Source organism: Ooceraea biroi, chromosome 12, assembly GCF_003672135.1.
Source record: "Ooceraea biroi isolate clonal line C1 chromosome 12, Obir_v5.4, whole genome shotgun sequence".
NCBI classification, from domain to species: Eukaryota; Metazoa; Arthropoda; class Insecta; order Hymenoptera; family Formicidae; genus Ooceraea; species Ooceraea biroi.
Window position 1 is genome coordinate 1,491,903 of NC_039517.1, and position 22,202 is coordinate 1,514,104.

At 39.6% G+C, this 22,202-nt stretch overlaps 2 protein-coding genes across 7 annotated transcripts in view; one reads left to right on the forward strand and one right to left on the reverse strand.

The window, feature by feature from the left end:
• The window catches only part of LOC105278802 (BTB/POZ domain-containing protein KCTD3), a 26,171-nt gene extending 16,290 nt beyond the window's left edge, over window positions 1-9,881 (reverse strand). Inside the window, exons 1-3 of one of the 3 annotated variants that reach the window (XM_026974399.1) lie at window positions 9,700-9,881; window positions 1,009-1,322; window positions 759-921 (exon numbers count right to left, since the gene is read on the reverse strand). In XM_026974399.1, the coding sequence (XP_026830200.1) occupies window positions 759-864 (106 nt within the window). In that variant the 5' untranslated portion in view covers window positions 865-921; window positions 1,009-1,322; window positions 9,700-9,881. Of the gene's footprint in view, window positions 1-758; window positions 922-1,008; window positions 1,323-1,537; window positions 1,785-9,699 lie in introns of those variants that run through there. The other 2 variants (XM_026974398.1, XM_026974397.1) reach the window with 2 other exon arrangements.
• A 1,440-nt stretch (window positions 9,882-11,321) lies between these two features.
• LOC105278800 (putative odorant receptor 92a) lies at window positions 11,322-20,887 on the forward strand. Of its 4 annotated transcripts, none has more exons than XM_026974265.1 (7): window positions 11,322-11,528; window positions 17,836-18,144; window positions 18,532-18,815; window positions 19,071-19,170; window positions 19,253-19,357; window positions 19,813-19,962; window positions 20,485-20,887. In XM_026974265.1, exons 1-7 carry the CDS (start codon window positions 11,373-11,375, stop codon window positions 20,542-20,544), a joined length of 1,164 nt encoding a protein of 387 aa, XP_026830066.1. In that variant the 5' UTR covers window positions 11,322-11,372; the 3' UTR covers window positions 20,545-20,887. The 4 variants fall into 4 exon arrangements, with proteins under 4 accessions (XP_026830066.1, XP_026830067.1, XP_011336456.2 ...); XM_026974266.1 differs by having other exon boundaries at window positions 18,592-18,815; XM_011338154.3 differs by lacking the exons at window positions 17,836-18,144; window positions 18,532-18,815; window positions 19,071-19,170; ... (1 more) ...; window positions 19,813-19,962; window positions 20,485-20,887 and adding exons at window positions 12,700-13,008; window positions 13,390-13,676; window positions 13,989-14,088; ... (1 more) ...; window positions 14,747-14,896; window positions 15,403-15,898.
• Window positions 20,888-22,202: the final 1,315 nt, after the last annotated feature.

Sequence of the window (22,202 nt, forward strand, 5' to 3'; positions counted from 1 at the left end):
AAATCTTTTTACGTATGTTATCTCAAATTATTATACAAATCAGAGTTTTTAACTCTACCCTCGTATGAACGATTCATTGCCTTAAAACCACGGATTTTGTGGTACTTAGCGTTATTGTCACAATGGTTATTTGGACAGGCAAGAAATACAGGAATTTCATATATAGATGCAACTTCTATTGCAGTTTGCCATGCAAAAAGAATATCAAGAAATACGGTTTTTGCCGGAATTGCAAAATTAAGCAAGAGTACATATGGCTGGTTTTTCGGCTTAAAATTACATTTGATAATTAATGAGAAAGGAGAAATTCAAGCATTTACGCTGACAAAAGGCAATATTGACGATAGAAAACCTGTGGCAAATTTGACTAAAAAAACTTACCGGTCTTTTGTTTCGTGACAAGGGTTATATTAAAAAGGAACTTTTTCAAGAATTATTCAAGATATTTAAAACTTGTAACAAATATAAAAAAGGGTATGAAAAGTGCATTGATGCCAATAAATGAGAAGATTTTTCGAGCTCCTTCATTCTTCTTCATCCTCACTCATCCTCCTACTCTCTTCTTTCTTCCGACTTTTTGTTAATTTAAAAAAAATATATCAGTCATATACCTACTATCTCTAAGTGTCATCACTGCCCTCAGAGGCTCTATCCTAATTAAATCGATATTATATAACTATACTTTATATAAATCGGTTTCTTCAATGAGCATAAAGAATTTTCACGCGGCTGAACTATAGACAGAAATCTTCAATTACCAGTGGGATTCTGATTCGTAGAGCTGCTGGTCGCCGCAGCTTGCGAGGACCAGTCCATTGGACGACCCATCGGTTCTGGAATTTGCAGTGGCGCCGATTCGAGCATGAACGGTCACTTCGCTGACGTTCGACGTTATCGCGATGGGTTCTTGAAGTAGTATGTCTTCAAGGAAAAAGGAGTCGTTGTAATTATCAAGCTACATCAATCTCATTTTAATTACAATTACACTCTGCAATTATTCTGGCTTACTTGGAGGTGGCAGGTAGCCGTAGAACAGCACATCACCGCAGGACGACTGCGTCAGGTCTTCGCAGAGCATCAGGCGCTTGACCAGCGGAGTGATGCCATAGTACTCAGCCTCGTGTCTCAGGGTGCGAATGTCCACAGTCTTCAGATCAATATCCTTCGCTCGCAGGTAATTCAATATAATGGAGAACAACTTTGGGTCCCTGTCGATGAACAGCGCGCCACTCTCGTCCTTGTGGCTGTCGATGCGGTTGCTCAGCAGCGCCGTGAAGAACGAGTCCTGAATCCACGACAGCGTTTGGCGGGACGTGGAGAATCTGAAGAGAGACAAATATTTTGCACCGACTCTTTTTTTTTATTCTTCAAAGAAAAATGTTAAATAAAAGCGCAAGATGCCGTGCGAGAAACAGAAAGCAACATTCTGCAGCTGGAGTTAACAGAGCTAAGCGATGCCTCAACTTCCTGGAATTAAAATCCTGTAAGCATCGAAACGGCGAGGGAGGAAACGAAACAACAAGTGACAGGGAGCTACCTGGTACCGCCGACGTTCAGGTGAACGATGTCACTCACGCTGTCCTCACGCTCAGGTTGATCGGGCGCAGATCATCCTCGTGATCATCGCGCGCTTTTACGTTGCTCGATCATATCCCGCGAGACTGTCAGTCGCAGCAACAGGCAACTGGATGATCATCAAAACAACTGGCCGATAGGTTATGTACAAACCATCGCAGTGCCGTTGCGCAAAAGCGCAAAGTGTGGCAAAGTGATGTCAGGCTCAGGCTTTCCCCCTCGCGACAGCGTTCGTGCGCACGCGTAAGCTGACGGCACATTCAGTGATGTATATACTTCGGCAAACTATGAGGTGTCGTTAGTCCCGGGTGATAAAGGAAATGGGAAGAAAGTTGCAGGAGAGAAGACAAAGTTTTTATTAAAGGAAATTATTAAAGGAAAAACCATAGTAGATAAAATAACGAAATTAATTTATTTATTTTTTACGTCTGCAGCCGATTTATTATACAAATATCAACATTCGTTGCGAGGGTAAGGGAAACTGCAGAAAACCTTACCAGTATTTGAAATAAAAAACATTCAATACAAACAATATACAAAAATATTTATATAATAATAATGATACTTATATAATACTTATATATTAATACTCAAATATTAATAAAATATTTTCCTTATCTATATCCTTATCTATATCCATACTTCTATACTAATATATAAAGAGGTAAAGTTTGTTTCATTGTTTGGGGTAATCTCAGAAACTACTAAACCGATTTGAAAAAATCTTTCACTGGTGGATAGCTTAGATCTTCCTGAGTAACATAGGCTGCAATCGTCTTGCAGCTTCTAAAAATGTGCGCATCGTAAAACAATACGTTCTTTATGCTTTATATTTTCCAAATATACCGAGCGCGCGAAGCGCGCGAGGAACAAGCGCCAGCTATAGTATCTAATATGAATATCTAAATATAATACAATAATATCTAAATAACTACATTAAAAAAACATATTAATATTTTTAAGAAACTATTCTTATATGTTCTTGCAATTGTCATTAAATGTGTTGTCTCAACATTTCTTCATAAATATCTCTCTACTTAATGCAATATAAAAGCGCGAGAGACCTACTTCCCGAGCAGCACATAAACATTGGTCTTATATTGGATTTATGTTGATTACCCAACGTTTATCATGTTGGCCCGACGATTGGTATTGCGTCGTCGATCGATTAATGTTATTAAATAATGTTACACTAAAATGGTTACAAATACTGCAGGCTATTTCAAAACAGATAAAATTTATAAAGAAACAAAACATATATTTTATCAATGTCTTTTACAATGTCTTATCATATGATAAAGAATAGCTTGATGTCACTCGCGGACACTCGCGCACGCATAGAAGGAAACACAAGCGTTTCTATAACTTGAAATAGACTGTATTTTTTAATAATAAAGTTACAATTAAACACTAAACACACAACGAATTACTCCGAATACTAATCCGGTAACCGCGCACACAGAACAAAGTATGAGTCAGCAATCGTGTATTTCCGAGATATCTTGCAAGACTGAGACGATTTCTCCAAAGACGGTCCTTTTATTTCGCGCTCGGTTTCCGAGGACCGACGTTAAATCAATATATAAATATTTATGATGTCTTAGAAACCAAAACCGACGAATTTCATAAACAGACTGGCAGATCTTTTTTATTGATCTGCGAGTTGACACTGACGTTGTCAGCTGACGAACTTTGCCGCTCTCGCTGCCGTGACCGATTCGCGTTAGACGCACGCTCGCGACATCATATATTTAATTCGAGTATGAAATAATAAAAAAGGAAAGCATTTTAACGATGTCGGTCAACATTGTTTTCCCAACTGCCGATGCTTCCGATTTAAAGCCAACTGTTGGCCAACCAACATGTGCTGCTCGGGTTATTACTTATAATATACTCTCTATTTTTGCAACATTCGTCGAACATTCTCAGAATTCATTCATTTCTCAGAATTTACATATTGGCGATATAATGCTATTAGCTGTATCGTTTAATACCCATTTTATAATCCTTCGACGAATGTTGCAAAAATAGAGAGTATATTATAAGTAATAACCCGAGCAGCACATGTTGGTTGGCCAACAGTTGGCTTTAAATCGGAAGCATCAGCAGTTGGGGAAACAATAATATCATATCAATATTATAATTATTAATTTACCACTCAATCATGTAAGTAGTATGTCTTACATAATAGTTTCATTGAATAAGAGAAATCATAACATTGATATTACTGTTAATTAAAGTTTATTAAGTATATAAACTAGATAGCAGCAAAAGCAAATGCTGTGAATGCTATACTGTGGAGCCGTGTGCGGGAAAGCTGCATGCACGGTTCTTGTGGGGGGACTATATAACGGATGAACCTAATTGTGGGATTTAAAGTTATAGGTCCATATTCTCAGCTCACTTTTATGATAAATGCGTGCATTTAGTATATAGTTCACGTTACATATATTATAGAATATCAGAAATAAATACGCGCATTTATTGATAAAAGTGAACTGAGAATATGGACCACAGTCTCTACCAAACCATTATGTCATTTATCGCAAAAACTCATATTTTACACAATCTGAACGAGGAAATACATTCCTTGAACGAATAATTTCATTATATTTGACTTGGAAACAAAAGAAATTAAACCCTTTCCAAAATCTCCTGTCTATTGTCTCTCACACCGCTTAGCTGAACGGATACATAGTCTAACGGTTGTCCAAAGCTTCTTTTATACTTTTTTATCCACCGGCCTAATCCACCAGGGTTTATAGCCCTTCTTATAATAGGCCGAACAAAACATAACTATGTGTGTTGTTATACTTAACTCTGCTTACTATAAAACCATATTTTATCTTGTTTGGATTATTATGAGAAGAACTATACATTTAACTGTCTTGCTAGTTTTGCTATTAGCTTTCCTGATTTTTTAACTAATTTCATAGCTTCTACTTTGAATTCTGTTGTAAATTTTCTTCCATTTGACAGATTATACCTCTATTCTTTTCATAGCCTAAACTACCTACCAATATTATTTCCAAACAATCCAATTACTTCTACATCAGAAAGACAAGGTGATATTAGAATCGAAAAGACAAGCTTATTTATTCATCCAAGCTTTTGTATCTTCAAGTTTTTTTTTAGTCTTCTTAGTTTTATCATGCTCTTCACCTAGTGTTCTTATTTGAATCTCAAGAACCTCTTTATATATTTTAGATGCTTTTTCGTAGTGTTTCAATGCTTCTACTGGATTATCTTGTGATTTTAATCTGCCAAGGTTATTATTTGTGTGTGCAATATCACGTAAAGTGTTTAAAGTATGTTCATGTTCTTTATCTCGGTTGTTGTTTTGAATCTCAAGAACCTTTTCATATATTTCAGATGCTTTTTTGTAGTGTTCCAATGCTTCTACTGGATTGTCTTGTGATTTTAATCTGCCAAGATTATTATTTGTGTGTGCGATATAACGTAGAGTGTTTAAAGTATGTTCATGTTTTAGGTTGTTTTGAATCTCAAGAACCTCTTCGTAAGTTACTAGTGCTTCTTTGTAATGTCGTAGTGCTTCCTCTGGATTGCTCATTGATAGTTTTAAATCACCAAGCTTATTATGCGTATATGCAATATTACGTGCAGCATGCAGAATATCTTGCACAGTTCTTGAATTTGCTGGGTGAGTTTCCCATTGCTCTTTTTCTTGAATTGTAAGTACCCTGGCATACATTTCAAAAGCCTTATTATAATGACTTAATGTTTGATTTAGCCTTACCTCATTTTTGTGGTTAGATGATTTTAAACTAGCAAGGTTATTATTAACAAATGCAATATCACGTAGAGTGTTTAAAGTATGTTCATGTTCTTTATCTCGGTTGTTGTTTTGAATCTCAAGAACCTTTTCATATATTTCAGATGCTTTTTTGTAGTGTTCCAATGCTTCTACTGGATTGTCTTGTGATTTTAATCTGCCAAGATTATTATTTGTGTGTGCGATATCACGTAGAGTGTTTAAAGTATGTTCATGTTTTAGGTTGTTTTGAATCTCAAGAACCTCTTCGTAAGTTACTAGTGCTTCTTTGTAATGTCGTAGTGCTTCCTCTGGATTGCTTATTGATAGTTTTAAATCACCAAGCTTATTATGCGTATATGCAATATTACGTGCAGCATGCAGAATATCTTGCACAGTTCTTGAATTTGCTGGGTGAGTTTCCCATTGCTCTTTTTCTTGAATTGTAAGTACCCTGGCATACATTTCAAAAGCCTTATTATAATGACTTAATGTTTGATTTAGACTTACCTCATTTTTGTGATTAGATGATTTTAAACTAGCAAGGTTATTATTAACAAATGCAATATCACGTAGAGTGTTTAAAGTATGTTCATGTTCTTTATCTCGGTTGTTGTTTTGAATCTCAAGAACCTTTTCATATATTTCAGATGCTTTTTTGTAGTGTTCCAATGCTTCTACTGGATTGTCTTGTGATTTTAATCTGCCAAGATTATTATTTGTGTGTGCGATATCACGTAGAGTGTTTAAAGTATGTTCATGTTTTAGGTTGTTTTGAATCTCAAGAACCTCTTCGTAAGTTACTAGTGCTTCTTTGTAATGTCGTAGTGCTTCCTCTGGATTGCTTATTGATAGTTTTAAATCACCAAGCTTATTATGCGTATATGCAATATTACGTGCAGCATGCAGAATATCTTGCACAGTTCTTGAATTTGCTGGGTGAGTTTCCCATTGCTCTTTTTCTTGAATTGTAAGTACCCTGGCATACATTTCAAAAGCCTTATTATAATGACTTAATGTTTGATTTAGCCTTACCTCATTTTTGTGGTTAGATGATTTTAAACTAGCAAGGTTATTATTAACAAATGCAATATCACGTATATTCTTCACAATATCTTGACTAAATACTGCATCAGTTCTTTTTATTTCATAAACCTCTTCATAAATGTTAAGTGCATCTTGATAATGTTGTAACACTTCATTGAATTTCGTTTCATCTTGTAATCTTTTGTTTGGCAAAGACTTTTGTTTCGCATTAGCTAAAGATGTAAGTTCATAAGCGATATCACTTCTGATTTTCAAAATATTAAGATACTTTGAATCCAATGCTAAAATATTTAGATATTTTTCCGATTTCAAAATATTGTCATAAATCTCATACGACAATTTACTTACATCACTGTTAATTGCAAGTTTCATCACTCTGTCATATAAAATTTTGTACTCTTTACATGAGTCCTCATAGTTACCCATCAAATGTTTGGTATATGCTATATCACTTGAGACTAATAAACAAAGCTTATTAAGCTCGATGTCTTCCATTCTAGAACTATCATGCAATGTATTTAAACTTTCTACATGTATTTTGTTTTTTATGCTGTTAAAAATCTCTAGCGCATCTTCATAGCAGCCCTTCTGGTTTTTTACTCGTGCCATGGTACGTTGAACATGCAAAACATCCAAATCTGAACTATCTTCGCTAAGCAAAACATTTTTTATAGAATCAACTTTCAAAAGGTCAAGTACTTGGTCATACTCCTCGTTACTATACAACTTATCAACTGTATTTTTTAATAATCTTCTAAAAGCTTCTTTTCCTAATTTAATTTTTTCTGAATTATTATTCAGGATCACCAATGTTACCCAATGCAGGTCACCCAAATCAATCATAACTGCCAATAACTTTTCTTGATTTTCAGGTTTTCCCAAGTCTCTTTGATATTGCTCTAACAGCTGATTATCTAGCTCTCTCATATCATCTAAATACTTATCAAAATCTCCTGCAATAAATCTTTCAAATATGCTCCTGTTATCTGACATATAGTTGACTACTCTATTACGAAATGTTTCTCTTATTAATTCTCTAAGTCTGTTACTGTCAGGAACACCATCTAAAGGATTGTAATTCTGAATTGACGTTCTAACACTACTCAAGCTTTGAGATACAATTTCTTCACTTCCAAACAAAGCTTCATATCTTTGTTGAAATAAAACATCATTGTCTTTAACAGGTATTAAATGAGCAAGAGTAACAGCCCAAAATAAGCAACTATTATCTGCTAGAACATTAACCTGCTGAAAAGCTTGTTGTTGATCATGTCCCCAATTATTGTTAGATCTTCCTGCTCCACTTCCTAACGAATCTGATGATTGTTCTCTTGGACTGCTGACTTGACGAGGAGTTCCTGACTGCTGACCATCAGAATTTCCTACATGCATGTCTACCTTCCCTATAAAGAATTACCAATATTCTTGATTTAGGATATTTTATTGCTTGAAAAGATGCAACAGAAAAAATTTTTATATATCGATAAAAAGGCCTTCAACCCCCAACTATGGATTAACAAACGGTAGAAAAGGCAAGAAAATAGGATAAATTGCCATTAAATGCTTTAAAACCACAGCCATAAATAAAGATATAACAGAAATTTTCTGTTTCACTGATGATTTTTGTAATGCTATTGATAAAAATTTTGCAGATGAGCTACTGTCCAATGGCTACTAGAATACCAGAAATCAAATACTCTGGAAGTTTAACAATAATTTTGCTTTACCACCAATCCAGATGTAAAAATTTCAAATCTTTTTACGTAGGTTATCTCAAATTATTATACAAATCAGAGTTTTTAACTCTACCCTCGTATGATCGATTCATTGCCTTAAAACCACGGATTTTGTGGTACTTAGCGTTATTGTCACAATGGTTATTTGGACAGGCAAGAAATACAGGAATTTCATATATAGATGCAACTTCTATTGCAGTTTGCCATGCAAAAAGAATATCAAGAAATAAGGTTTTTGCCGGAATTGCAAAATTAAGCAAGAGTACATATGGCTGGTTTTTCGACTTTAAATTACATTTGATAATTAATGAGAAAGGAGAAATTCAAGCATTTACGCTGACAAAAGGAAATATTGACGATAGAAAACCTGTGGCAAATTTGACTAAAAAAACTTACCGGTCTTTTGTTTCGTGACAAGGGTTATATTAAAAAGGAACTTTTTCAAGAATTATTCGATAGATATTTAAAACTTGTAACAAATATAAAAAAGGGTATGAAAAATGCATTGATGCCACTAAATGAGAAGATTTTTCGATCTCCTTTATTCTCCGTCATCCTCACTCCGTCATTCTCACTCATCCTTCTACTCTCTTCTTTCTTCCGACTTTTTGTTAATTTAAAAAAAATATATCAGTCATATACTTACTATCTCTAAGTGTCATCACTGCCCTCAGAGGCTCTATCCTAATTAAATCGATATTATATAACTATACTTTATATAAATCAGCTTCTTCAAATAGCTTAAAGAATTTTCACCCGGCTGAACTATAGACAGAAATCTTCAATTACCAGTGGGATTCTGATTCGTAGAGCTGCTGGTCGCCGCAGCTTGCGAGGACCAATCCATTGGACGACCCATCGGTTCTGGAATTTGCAGTGGCGCCGATTCGAGCATGAACGGTCACTTCGCTGACGTTTGACGTTATCGCGATGGGTTCTTGAAGTGGTATGTCTTCAAGGAAAAAGGAGTCGTTGTAATTATCAAGCTATATCAATCTCATTTTAATTACAATTACACTCTGCAATTATTCTGGCTTACTTGGAGGTGGCAGGTAGCCGTAGAACAGCACATCACCGCAGGACGACTGCGTTAGGTCTTCGCAGAGCATCAGGCGCTTGACCAGCGGAGTGATGCCATAGTACTCAGCCTCGTGTCTCAGGGTGCGAATGTCCACAGTCTTCAGATCAATATCCTTCGCTCGCAGGTAATTCAATATAATGGAGAACAACTTTGGGTCCCTGTCGATGAACAGCGCGCCACTCTCGTCCTTGTGGCTGTCGATGCGGTTGCTCAGCAGCGCCGTGAAAGAACGAGTCCTGAATCCACGACAGCGTTTGGCGGGACGTGGAGAATCTGGAGAGAGAACAATATTTTACACCGACTTTTTTTTATTCTTCAAAGAAAAATGTTAAATAAATAAAGCGCAAGATGCCGTGCGAGAAACAGAAAGCAACATTCTGCAGCTGGAGTTAACAGAGCTAAGCGATGCCTCAACTTCCCAGAATTAAAATCCTGTAAGCATCGAAACGGCGAGGGAGGAAACGAAACAACAAGTGACAGGGAGCTACCTGGTGCCGCCGACGTTCAGGTGAACGATGTCGCTCACGCTGTCCTCACGCTCAGGTTGATCGGGCGCAGGTCATCCTCGTGATCATCGCGCGCTTTTACGTTGCTCGATCATATCCCGCGAGACTGTCAGTCGCAGCAACAGGCAACTGGATGATCATCAAAACTACTTGCCGATAAGTTATCTATGAGTCATCGCAGTGCCGCCGCGCAAACACGACTATGCGCAGTGCCTCTCAATAGAGCGAGCGACGTGAAGGCAGCGGCGCTTCGCTTCGATTCTCTCTCGCGAGACATCGACTGATTTATCGACCATTTAAATTAAATTGAGATTTGAAAGATGCGGACTAAAATTCCAGTTCAAGTTCAAGTTCTAAATGAAATTTCAAAGAAGTTCGCCCGATCGCGGGACAAGAATACTAATACGTTTAAATAAAAAGGTACTCATCTCTTCGCTTAAATATTTAAAACACGCGTAAAGGAATGCGAAATTCGGGAAATCGAGAGAAAAGTGTGTACACTTTAGGAAAACTGTGCGTAAAAGAGCGATTTAAATGCTTATTACGCAATTGATTTTGAGATGAGTTTAGAGCAAAATACGGGGACGCGCGACATCACGAGATTCGTAATTGAAAAATCGCGATTGTTTTTATCGAGATTTTTGTTATTTCCCGGAGTTACATTACACGTGTAGGCGTTTCTGCGTCTACCTCATCGTGATCTCTCGGCCGGATGCATATTTATCGTTCCGCGGGAATTCCCGATCGTATGGAAATACAGGCTCATGCATATGCATGCTGTCGGCTACCAGCAGCCACCCGTAATACACGTACATTTATCACGCGCAATAAATGGTAATAAATAACATGATATTTTTTTACTCACGTTTCCTTTGTACCTGCACCTGTTATACTCCTGCGTAACATCCCTCCGACGTCTCCGCTTCGCTCGTTTTCAACAGGAAAATCCAGGATGCATCGCAGACACCCCCTGACGCCGTTCCGTCTCTCTGCCATTCCCAAGTCTCCCTGTAATAAAGTCAAAAATCACTTAGCGAGACAGAACGTATATCATCTATTATTCTCCCACGTTCTATTATCTCCCTACACTCATCGTGATTACATAGAATATTCGTAACTGCACGCCACCCCCGAGACATCGGCGTAGAACGTGGAACAATCGCGGGGCGTGAAGCACCAAAGAGAAATTACCGAATCCATTCTTCTTGAAAGGAAGAAGAGTTCTGAAGAGCGTTCGACAAATCTGCAAAAATACATCAATTATTGTAAAATAGTAAGAAATGAATGTGCAACAAAATGCGCAGCGATGCTACATAGTAATATTAAAAAATGATGGAAATTCTTTTCGCGTCAAAGGGGAGGCAAGGCGACGTCTATGCAATCGCGGGAAAGTTTGCAGGGTCCCGTTAGCGCTAGTTCGGAACTTCGTGCATTATGCCACCTACGAGAGCGATATCCGGTCGTTATCTCGTCGTTTGCGCGATCGAACGTCCGGAATAACAGGGTAGAGAAGATTGGCACCCTCGGTGATCGGCTCTTCGCCCCCCCCGAGGGATCGCGAGCGATGGACTTCCGGACTTTTCCGCAGTCGTGGAGAGCCGCCGGTCGCGGTCACATCGAAACCCGATAATCGGTTGGTCGACAGGAAAAGAACGATGAAGCATCAAGTACAAGTCGACGAGGAGTACGACAAGCTGATCAGGCCCATCCTGGTAATCAGCAAATTGATCGCCGTCTGGCCCTTGAAAGAAGATCGTCCTTTCAGCGCGACCGTGTTCAGAATCTGCCACGTGGTCTTCTTGCTTTTCATGGTGCGTAAAATGATTATTGAGCTTAAAATGGATTTTTTTAAATGAATAACTTGAAGCTTTAGTTGTAAGGTATTAGCAATCTGAAAATTTAAGGGCGAAGCTTAAATAGTTATACATTAGATCATTAACTAAATAATCTGGGTTGCACAGACTAGGTGGTGACAATTCAATGGTTTAGCGATGTTTTGGAGACTTTTGTTTTTTAAAGATTGTTTACTCTGCTGTATTGAATTAATATACAAGTTACGTTGTGCTATCATAAGTATGTATCTTGATTCCTTACTATCTAGACACGACCCGGATTACTTACAAGGGAACCTCTCGAAAATTCCGATTTTAATGACACTTGGCATAAATGTAAGTAACTAGGTAAATACATGAATTTAGAAATTTTTCGTTCCGGCTAAAAAATGGTTTGAAGGGGTGAAACCACACTGCAAAGATACGGAGGTTTTCCATTTCCTTCAATATATCTCGTAAACCAAATGAAATATCAAAAAATGTTTTTTACAAGTTTTGTAGAAAAATAGCTCTATTTAACATCATTCATTTTTAGAAAAAAAATATTTTCAAGAATTCATCCTTTGTGCCCCCTATATGACAAGTTATGTATCATGCTAAAATCCTACTTTTAATAAAATTTGCCATAACTATAGAATAAAGATATTAATATAGAAACTTTTAATTGATGCTTAAAAACGGACCAAAGGCGTGCAACCACTATTCTATATCGAGATTTTTGCTTTCTTTTCTCGGAAATATCTCGGGTTCGAGAGGGTCCCTTATTAGTTAATGATGTAATATAATATAAAATGTACAATAATAAATTACAATAATATAAAATATAGAATAATAACTATATAATAAATATAAAATGTGTAATATAATTATTGTACAATAAAAGGTACATTTAAAATTATATCCAAGTCGTAAGAACGGCAAGTAGAATTCTGCTGAAATAAAATTCGCTTCATTGGAGACCGACAATAACACCCAAGAGGTAATGAAACTTTACCGCGACAATTAACGCTAAATACCCGAACGAAATCACTCGCGAAACTTTTCCGCTCGACGGGCAGTCGTCGAATCTCCACGCTGATTCCGTACCAAGTTCTGGCTTGATACAAGCGATCGGGCGTCTCGTCGTTTGTAATTTTGCAGTCGTTTGCAGCTTCTCTCGCTGTCCATCGCCTTGACCATCGACATATTTTACAACACCAACGATGTAGACGAGGTGAACGAGCGTATTTTATTCGGCTGTGTCTGTTATCTCTCCGTGATACGCGTCATCATCTTCTCGTTTCATCAGAAGGACATTCTCTATGTGATCGAGGCCATGAGGAACGACTGGATCGGCTCGTCTTACGAGGAGAGAGCTATCCTGAGGAACAAGTGTCTGCTTGCGTACCGACTCGCCAAATACTTCATAACCGTAATAGTCGGAAACGGATTCGTGTACGTGCTCGTACCAATTTTCGAGGTAGAGGACTCCTGTTACGGAAACATCTGTGCACGCACGTATTATACATATTACGCAAATAATTAAACCGCTGATCATTAATTAGTCGCAAAAAATTAATTTGGAGCGAAAAACTAATTAGATACCAATAATGCAATCAATCGCGAATAATAGCATCAATTAGAACGAGGTTGCAGTTGCGACGAGCCACAACATCGCGATCAATTATTCCCTCGACTATCCATTTCCGGCCAACTATGATTCTATCAATTCATACAATTCCATTTTGTTGCATAATTTTATCCGCGCGAACGACAAGAAATATTTATTAATTAATCGCAGTGGAACAATCGAGTCCATTTGATCTCTCCGACTTCAAGAATGTGACGTTTGTTCAATTAGATGAATTTTCTATCGGATGTGGAGAGGACGCTTCCCTTTCACGGTTATTTTTTCGCCAATCAGACAGTCTCGCCGATCTACGAGTACCTGTATGTCGTCGATGCAATCGGTGGTTTGTCAGCGGGTTGGACGGTCGCTAGTGCGACTAGTTTCACTCTCATCGTGGCAATACACGGATCAGTGAAATTCATGATGCTGCAGAGGAGGCTGGAGACGATAAAGAGGGATGATCCCGATGTCGACAGAGTCATCGCCAACTGCATCAGGCGTCATCAAGATGCAATCACGTGCGTAACAATTCTAAAATCAAAGTTTACAGTTTCGCTATGTACATAATTGAAGATACAATGCTGAAAACTTGTTGTAAATAATTGAAAATTTTTGAAGTCAAAATATTTATAAAATATAAAATTGTTTGGAAGAATATTGAAGCGTGACAGAGGACATTTATGCAGAATATAGTAAAATGTAATGAAAATAAAATAAAATTAAAATTTAATAAAAATATTCATATATAGAAAAATTATTGCTTTTAATTCTTATTGCTAATTACAAACAATTATTGCTAACAACTCTCACGCTTTTAATTTCAATTTTAGTTTCGCGGATGCGTTCGAGAGGATTTCAAATCTCTTGGTGTTAGGACAGTTTGTTACTAGCATCGGTCTGGTTTGTTTTGCGGGATTTCAACTCGCCATAGTAGGTTTAAATAACACATATTAAATAAAAAATGCATTTTCTAAAAGATACGTTATAATAAAGTCTTTCTTAAAGTTATTATAAAACGTTGCTGTTTCAGATGCTGCACGATAACATACAGCTATATCAGACCTTGATCTTTCTGATCTTGACTATCCTCGAGTTATACATGTTCAGTCTAAGTGGAAATAAATTAATAATCGAGGCAAGTATCTGCAATCACACGTCGTTTCATCGCATCTCCATAAAATTTATTCGCAAGTGCCGATCGCTCGTTCTAGATTTTGTCCGTCTGCAATTAATAATTTAATTATCAGATCATTTAAAATTTTACAAAGCAAAAATCATCGTGCGCACATTTATGCAACAGCGTAGCCGTTCTATAGTCGTTTGAGAAAATTTAGGTATTGTTATCTGTTCAAATTATATTTATATCATCGCACAAATCTCACTCTTCCGACGCGGATTACCGTAAGTCCTTTTCCGATTTAATTGCGCCGGCATGGGTATCGAAAGAGAGTTTTAACAAGCGACAAAAGATTCGATGCACGGTAATTGCATCGACCGATTACCGACGCATGTATCTTCATTAACGCACAGCTCGCTGATCTCACAATCGCTTGTAATTAATTTACGGCCAACGCTCATAACGAAGCAGAGCGACGCCGTTGGCGAATCGGCTTACCGGAGCGATTGGATCGGCGGCACTTTTGGCCGAAGCCTGCAAATCGTGATGATACGGTCGAGAATTCCCTCCAGGATCACCGTCGGCAAGTTCTGCGACGTGTCTCTCAGAAGCTTCACCCAAGTGAGTCACCGTCTGCCTAACAGTGTCCGAAATTAAATTTAACCGTCTGTGATTCAATCGTGTAATTAGGTATAATATTTCGTGCGCACGCTGCTGAAACTAACATTTATTGCTCAAGTCTCTTCGAGAAAACTTTATAGAATATACTGAATAATAACTGATGAACGTTAAACAATTTCTCCAGGATTAGAATAATTTTACGCTCCGCGGGTTTCTTTAAGTTTTACTTTATATGGCAAAGATAGCATCGTATTTCAAAAAAATGTTTCTTCCTTCATTGGTTCTCTACATCAAACATTGCAATATTGCTCGTTCAATATTGACGAATATTGAGCAAGCAATAAAGAACAATTTTCCAATCTCAAAATTGGAGAGATGAGAGAAGCGTGGAAAAAAATACACGTCTACCTTTTTCATGTATCTACAATCAAATGAAGCTGGTAGCGCTTTGTGCATTCAAACGTTAGTCAAGGTTCAAACTGTTAATCGTGATGCATTGTTCGCAGGTGCTCAGTACGTCTTTCTCCTACATGATGGTCCTATTCACGATCATGACCGAAGAATAAGAATCGCGGTGCCGGAGTTCCATCTGACAGAGAGAATATGCTTGAGAAAGACGGTTACAGAAGGCGATTAGCGACAGCATCGTCTAGTGATAGGAGAGAGTGCCTTGGGGAGTTCCTCAAGTAGACGTCTAGCGCCTGGAAGAATCTACTCATCGCTACTTGGGGTCCCTCCTTATATCCTTATATGCTGCGTGTTGGATCTTGTTTGCGAGAGAACGCGCCGCGCCGCAAGCAAGCCGGTGGCAGTGGCGCCATGTACTATTCTGAAGCGCCTGGCGCTTCATTGACTTGTGGCTGTCACGTAGGCCGGCCGCAACTTTTATATCGTATAGTGGTGGTGTCATGCCTTTAATCCTTTTTTTAGCATCAATTAAAATTTTCTATATTTGTGGATTTATTCGAACTATATTTATGGCAAATTTTATTAAAATTGGAATTTTAGCACAATACATAATTTGTCATACATATAGGGGGCACAAAGGATGAATTCTTGAAAATATTTTTTTTCGAAAACTGAATGATGTTAAATAGAGCTATTTTTCTACAAAACTTGTATAAAACATTTTTTGATATTTCATTTGGTTTATGAGATATATTGAAAACAATTGAAAGCCTCTGTATCTTCGCAGTGTGCGGTTTCACCCCTTCAAACCGTTGTTTAGCTTCAACGAAAAATTTCTAAATTCATCTATTTACCTAGTTACTTACATTTATGCCAAGTGTTATTAAAATCGGAATTTTCGAGTTCGGGAGTTCTCTTGTTAATGATCTAATATGATGTGTAAGATCTGGAAAGATAGTCGAGACTGACAGGTCGTATAGAGGATCGGAATGAAAACAAGTTGATCACAACAGTAGGAGTATTATTGGCCGTACAGCCTAAAACATAGGCGTGTGAACCAAGGATCCCGGAGAGTTCGAGTTCAAATCTAAGGCAGTCTCCTAGTTATTTTTCGCCTCTTACAATTCAGAAGTGGGATAAAATCCGCTACCCCTCGAAGACAGTTGAGATTCATCCGCTACCCCTCGGAGAGGAGGGAGTTGAGAAGCAGCTGGCCGGTAGTGAAGCCTGAACATGGAGGTCGGGACGGACTCAGAGGAGTGAACCAACATGGAGGTTGGGAGGGACTCAGAAAAGTGAACCAAAAATGGATGTTGGGAGGGACTCAGAAGAGTGAACCAAAAATGGAGGTTGGGAGAGACTCAAGTGGAGTGAACCGACGATTTGGAGACATTCGGGGACGAATGTAATGTCAGGCTGGCCGAGCTGTAAGATCTGGAAAGATAGTCGAGACTGACAGGTCGTATAGAGGATCGGAATGAAAACAAGTTGATCACAACAGTAGGAGTATTGGCCGTATAGCCTAAGACCTAGGCGTGTGAACCAGGGATCCCGGAGAGTTCGAGTTCAAATCTAAGGCAGTCTCCTAGTTATTTTTCGCCTCTTACAATTCAGAAGTGGGATAAAATCCGCTACCCCTCGAAGACAGTTGAGATTCATCCGCTACCCCTCGGAGAGGAGGGAGTTGAGAAGCAGCTGGCCGGTAGTGAAGCCTGAACATGGAGGTCGGGACGGACTCAGAGGAGTGAACCAACATGGAGATTGGGAAGGACTCAGAGGAGTGAACCAACATGGAGGTTGGGAAGGACTCAGAGGAGTGAACCAACATGGAGGTTGGGAAGGACTCAGAAAAGTGAACCAAAAATGGATGTTGGGAGGGACTCAGAAGAGTGAACCAAAAATGGAGGTTGGGAGAGACTCAAGTGGAGTGAACCGACGATTTGGAGACATTCGGGGACGAATGTAATGTCAGGCTGGCCGGCTGTAAGATCTGAAAAGATAGTCGAGACTGACAGGTCGTATAGAGGATCAGAATGAAAACAAGTTGATCACAACAGTAGGAGTATTGGCCGTACAGCCTAAGACCTAGGCGTGTGAACCAAGGATCCCGGAGAGTTCGAGTTCAAATCTAAGGCAGTCTCCTAGTTATTTTTCGCCTCTTACAGATGTAAAATGTACAATAACAAAGTATAATAATATAAAATATAGAATAATAACTATATAATAAATATAAAATGTATGATATAATTATTGTACAATAAGAGTACATTTAAAATTATATCCAAGTCGTAAGAACGACAAGTAGAATTCTGTTGAAATAAAATTCGCTTCATTGGAGACCGACAATGCACCCGAGAGGTAATGAAACTTTGTCGCGACAATTAACGCTGAATACCCAAATGAAATCACTCGTGAAACTTTTCCGCTCGACGGGCAGTCGTCGAATCTCCACGCTGATTCCGTACCAAGTTCTGGCTTGATACAAGCGATCGGGCATCTCGTCGTTTTTGTAATTTCGCAATCGTTTGCAGCTCCTCTCGATGTCCATCGCCATGACGATCCACGCATCTTACAAAATGGACGATGTAGACGAGATGACCGAGCTTATTTTAAGCTGCTGCGTCTGTTATCTCTCCTTGATACGCGTCGTCGTCTTCTCGATTCATCAGAAGGAAATGCTCTACGTGATCGAGACCATGAGGAACGACTGGATCGGCTCGTCTTACGAGGAGAGAGCTATCCTGAGGAACAAGTGCCTGTTTGCGTACCGACTCGCCAAATGCTTCATAACCATGGTGATGGGAATCGCGACCTTGTTCGCGCTCGAACCAATTTTCAAGGTATAACAGGACTCCAGTTACGGAAACATCTGTGCACGCACCTATATGTATTATACATATTACGCAAATAATTAAACCGCTGATCATTAACAATCGCAAAAAATTAATTTGAAGCGAAAAACTAATTAGATACCAATAATGCAATCAATCGCGAATAATAGCATCAATTAGACGAGGTTGCAGTTGCGACGAGCCACAACATCGCGATCAATTATTCCCTCGACTTTTCATTTCTGGCCAAACATGATTCGATAATTCATACAATTCCATTTTGTTGCATTATTTTATCCGCGCGAACGACAAGAAATATTTATTAATTAATCGCAGTGGAACAATCGAGTCCATTTGATCTACCTGGCTTCAAGAAAGCGACGTTTGTTCAATTAGATGAATTTTCTATCGGACGTGGAGAGGACGTTTCCTTTTCACTACATCTACTTTAATCAGACAGCCTCGCCCATCTTTGAGTGCCTGTACTTTTTGGATACAATCGCCGGTTTGTCAACGGTTTGCACGATCAGCAGCGCGACCAGTTTCAATCTCGTCGCGGTAATACACGGATCGGCGAAATTCGCGATACTACAGAGGAGGCTGGAGACGGTGAACAGGAATGATCCTGACATCGACAGAGTCATCGTCAACTGCATCAGGCGTCATCAAGATGCAATCGCGTGCGTATGCAATTCCAAAATCAAAGTTTACAGCTTGGCTATATGCATAATTGAAGATATAATGCTGAAAATGTCTTGAAAATAATTACAAATCTTTGAAGTCACTGTTCAAATAACTGGAATATAAAATTGTTTGGCAGAATATTGATGCATGACAGGGGATATTTAATGTAGTAAAATGTATAATTTACTAAAAATATGTATATATAGAAAAATGATTGCTTGCAATTCTTACGCTTCTAATTTTAATTTTAGCTTCGCAGATGCGCTCGAGAGTGTTTTAAATCTCTTGGCGTTAGGACAGTTTGTTCTTAGCATCGGACTGGTATGCTTCGCGGGATTTCAAATCACCTCGGTAGGTTTACATAGTAAATATTAAATAAAGTCTTTTTAAAGGATGCGTTAATATAAACTTTCGTTAAACGTTGCTCTTCCAGATGCTGCAAAATAAGGTACAGTGCTTGAAGTACTCGGGCTTTCTGTGCGCCACTATCCTCGAGCTATTCATGTTCAGTTCAAGTGGAAACGAATTAATAATCGAGGCGAGTACTCTGTAATCACACATCGCATCTCCACCATAAAATTTATTCGCAAGTGCCGATCGCTCGCTCTAGATTTTGTCGTCTGCAATTAATCATTTAATAATTAGAGCGTTAAAAATTTCTGTCGCTTTTTCTGCAGAGCAAAAATTATCATGCGCAAATTTATGCAACAGCGTAGCCGTTCTATTTTCGTTTAGAGAAAATTTATTGTTATCTGTAAATTATATTTATATCATCGCACAAGTCTCACTCTTCCGACGCGGATTACCGTAAGTCCTTTTCCGATTAATTGTGCCGGCACGGGTATCGAAAGAGAGTTTTAACAGGCGACAAAAGATTCGATGCACGGTAATTGCATCGATCGATTACCGACGCATGTATCTTCATTAACGCACAGCTCGCTGATCTCACAATCGCCTATAATTAATTTACGGTCAACACTTATAACGAAGCAGAGCGACGCCGTTAGCGAATCGGCTTACCGGAGCGATTGGATCGGCGGCACTTTTAGCCGAAGCCTGCACATCATGATGATACGATCGAGAATTCCCTCCAGGGTCACCGTCGGCAAGTTCTGCGACGTGTCTCTCAGAAGCTTCACCCAAGTGAGTCACCGTCTTCCTAACAGTGTTCGAAATTAAATACCTAACGTCTGCGATCTATCGTGTAATTAAGTACAATATTTCGTGCACGTGCGGCTTAAACTAATGTTTATTGCTCAAGTCGCTTTGAGAAATCTTTACATAATATACTGAATAATAACTGATGAACATTAAACAATTTCTCCACTATTCGAATAATTTAATTTAACGCTCCACATAAAGCTTCTATTAATTTTTATTTTTATTATGTAGTCAAGATTAGCATCTTATCTCAAAGACGTGTTACTTTCGTTTGTTCTCTATATAAAGTTGTTAGCAATATTGTTCTGGCATGAAATATTCGTCAGTATTGAGCACGCAATAAAGATCAATTCCCCAATCTCAAAATTCAACAAACCAGAGAAGCGTGGAGAAAAATACACGTCTACCTCTTTCATGTACGTACAATCAAATGAAGCTGTAGCGCTTTGTACATTCGAACGTTAGTCAAGCTTCAAACTGTTAATCGTGATGCATTGTTCGCAGGTACTCAGCACGTCTTTCTCCTACTTGATGGTCCTACTGACGGCCATGAGCGAAGAGTAAGAATCGCGGCGCCGATGTTCCATCTCACAGAGAGAATACGCTAGTCGATGTTGCGGAGCCCGAAAATATCACGGATCAAAGGGAGGAGGCCCTCGCTTGTGAAAGTCGCGACGCACTTTTAAGACCGTATAAAAGACGGATGAAGCGCCTCAAGGGGAAATGGAATACGCGCATAAAAGGGGGGTAGCACCACCACGATACCCTCTCGGCAGAGACATAGATAGAGAGAGAGAGAGAGAGAGAGAGAGAGAGAGAGAGAGAGCTGGGTTTTGGTATGTACGTGCGTGTTCCCTATGCTAAATATGAGAGACGTTCACTCACAGGGCGAACGCAGTAGACAGCAGCAAATTGCCTTCTGATTAATTCCTCGCCGATTGGTCCCCCTTCTCCCCGCGTGTGAAGCTACCCACGCGCGCACCACGCTGACCCAGTAACTCCATTAAACAGGGAGATGCGCCGGTGCGACTGTGCCCTCGTTGTACAAGACGGGGTAGCGTAATCAACGATACCGCAACAGCGACCATTTATTCCCTCCCCGTTCCACGAAGTTTCGCTGAATCGTCCCGCTGAATTACAGGGCGATCCGTAAGTCGCGGCTTGCCTCGCGGTGGCAGGCCCAAGTGGCGAAGTTGAGACTTCTTCCGTCGAGCAGATGATGAGCGTCACCTTCCTGTGAAGGGAATATATTTTTTAAAAAGGATTTTCGATAATGCAGGAAAAGGTTTCTTTAGGTGCTCTTGGGTTGCACAACATTGCCTCTTCTGAAGGCTTCGATCGCTGAATTCTGGAATATTTAGGTCTTCTCTGGGTCTTCCTTAGCTTCTTGCATGCTTGGATCCTGAGATTCGAGACTTCCGGCTGATCTCCCGGCTTCGTCGACTCGCAGATGCTGCTTTTTACAATAATATCAAGCTTCCACGCGCTTAGTATCTGGCAATCCTAGATCTGCGAGTGATCTTGTCTAAAACTACTGGACGTCGTGAAATCTATATTTTTAGATCCGCGAATCCCCTGGTTCTCAGGTCATGGATCCCCGAGGCAGACAGCCCCGAGCACTCGGGCTCCAGCTTAAGCTGCGCCACTTAAATCTCTCCGTTCTCGCACTCGTAGACCTTTAAATCTTTCAAGCCCCGGCAGCAACCGGGCTCAGTTCGGACAGCTCGAGACCGCATCCTCCGCACCCCGGTCACTCGTATCTGCTGTCTTGTGGAACGACTTGTACACATAATTCACCGACGAGTCGTGGTGCTCTCTTTTGCGGGCTGGTGTCGTCGGGGGCAAGGAGTCGGGTAACGTCCGGGCGAAACGGCACAGCCGAGAAGCACTCGCTCGCTCGCTTACTTCTGGTGGGGTAAACCACGAGCGCGATGGTCTCGGGAGCGAGTCGAGGGTATTTTCATCGCGGCAGTGCAACACGTGCGGCCGGTGCACGCATTCGCCTTCAGGGTCCTCTTCTCTTCGTCCTCGTCGTCGTCAGCTCGCGCTACCAAAGCTCCAGGCTGAGATGCGAGCCGCCAGTGATCGCGTGATACTCTCGCCGCGCACTCCGTCCTCTTCGTTGAGCTCCAAGTGATCGATCGATCGATCGAGGATCACCATCTTTGCCGGAGATGATCTTCAACTCTGCCACGGATCTGTCGGTGGATAACGGTGGATAA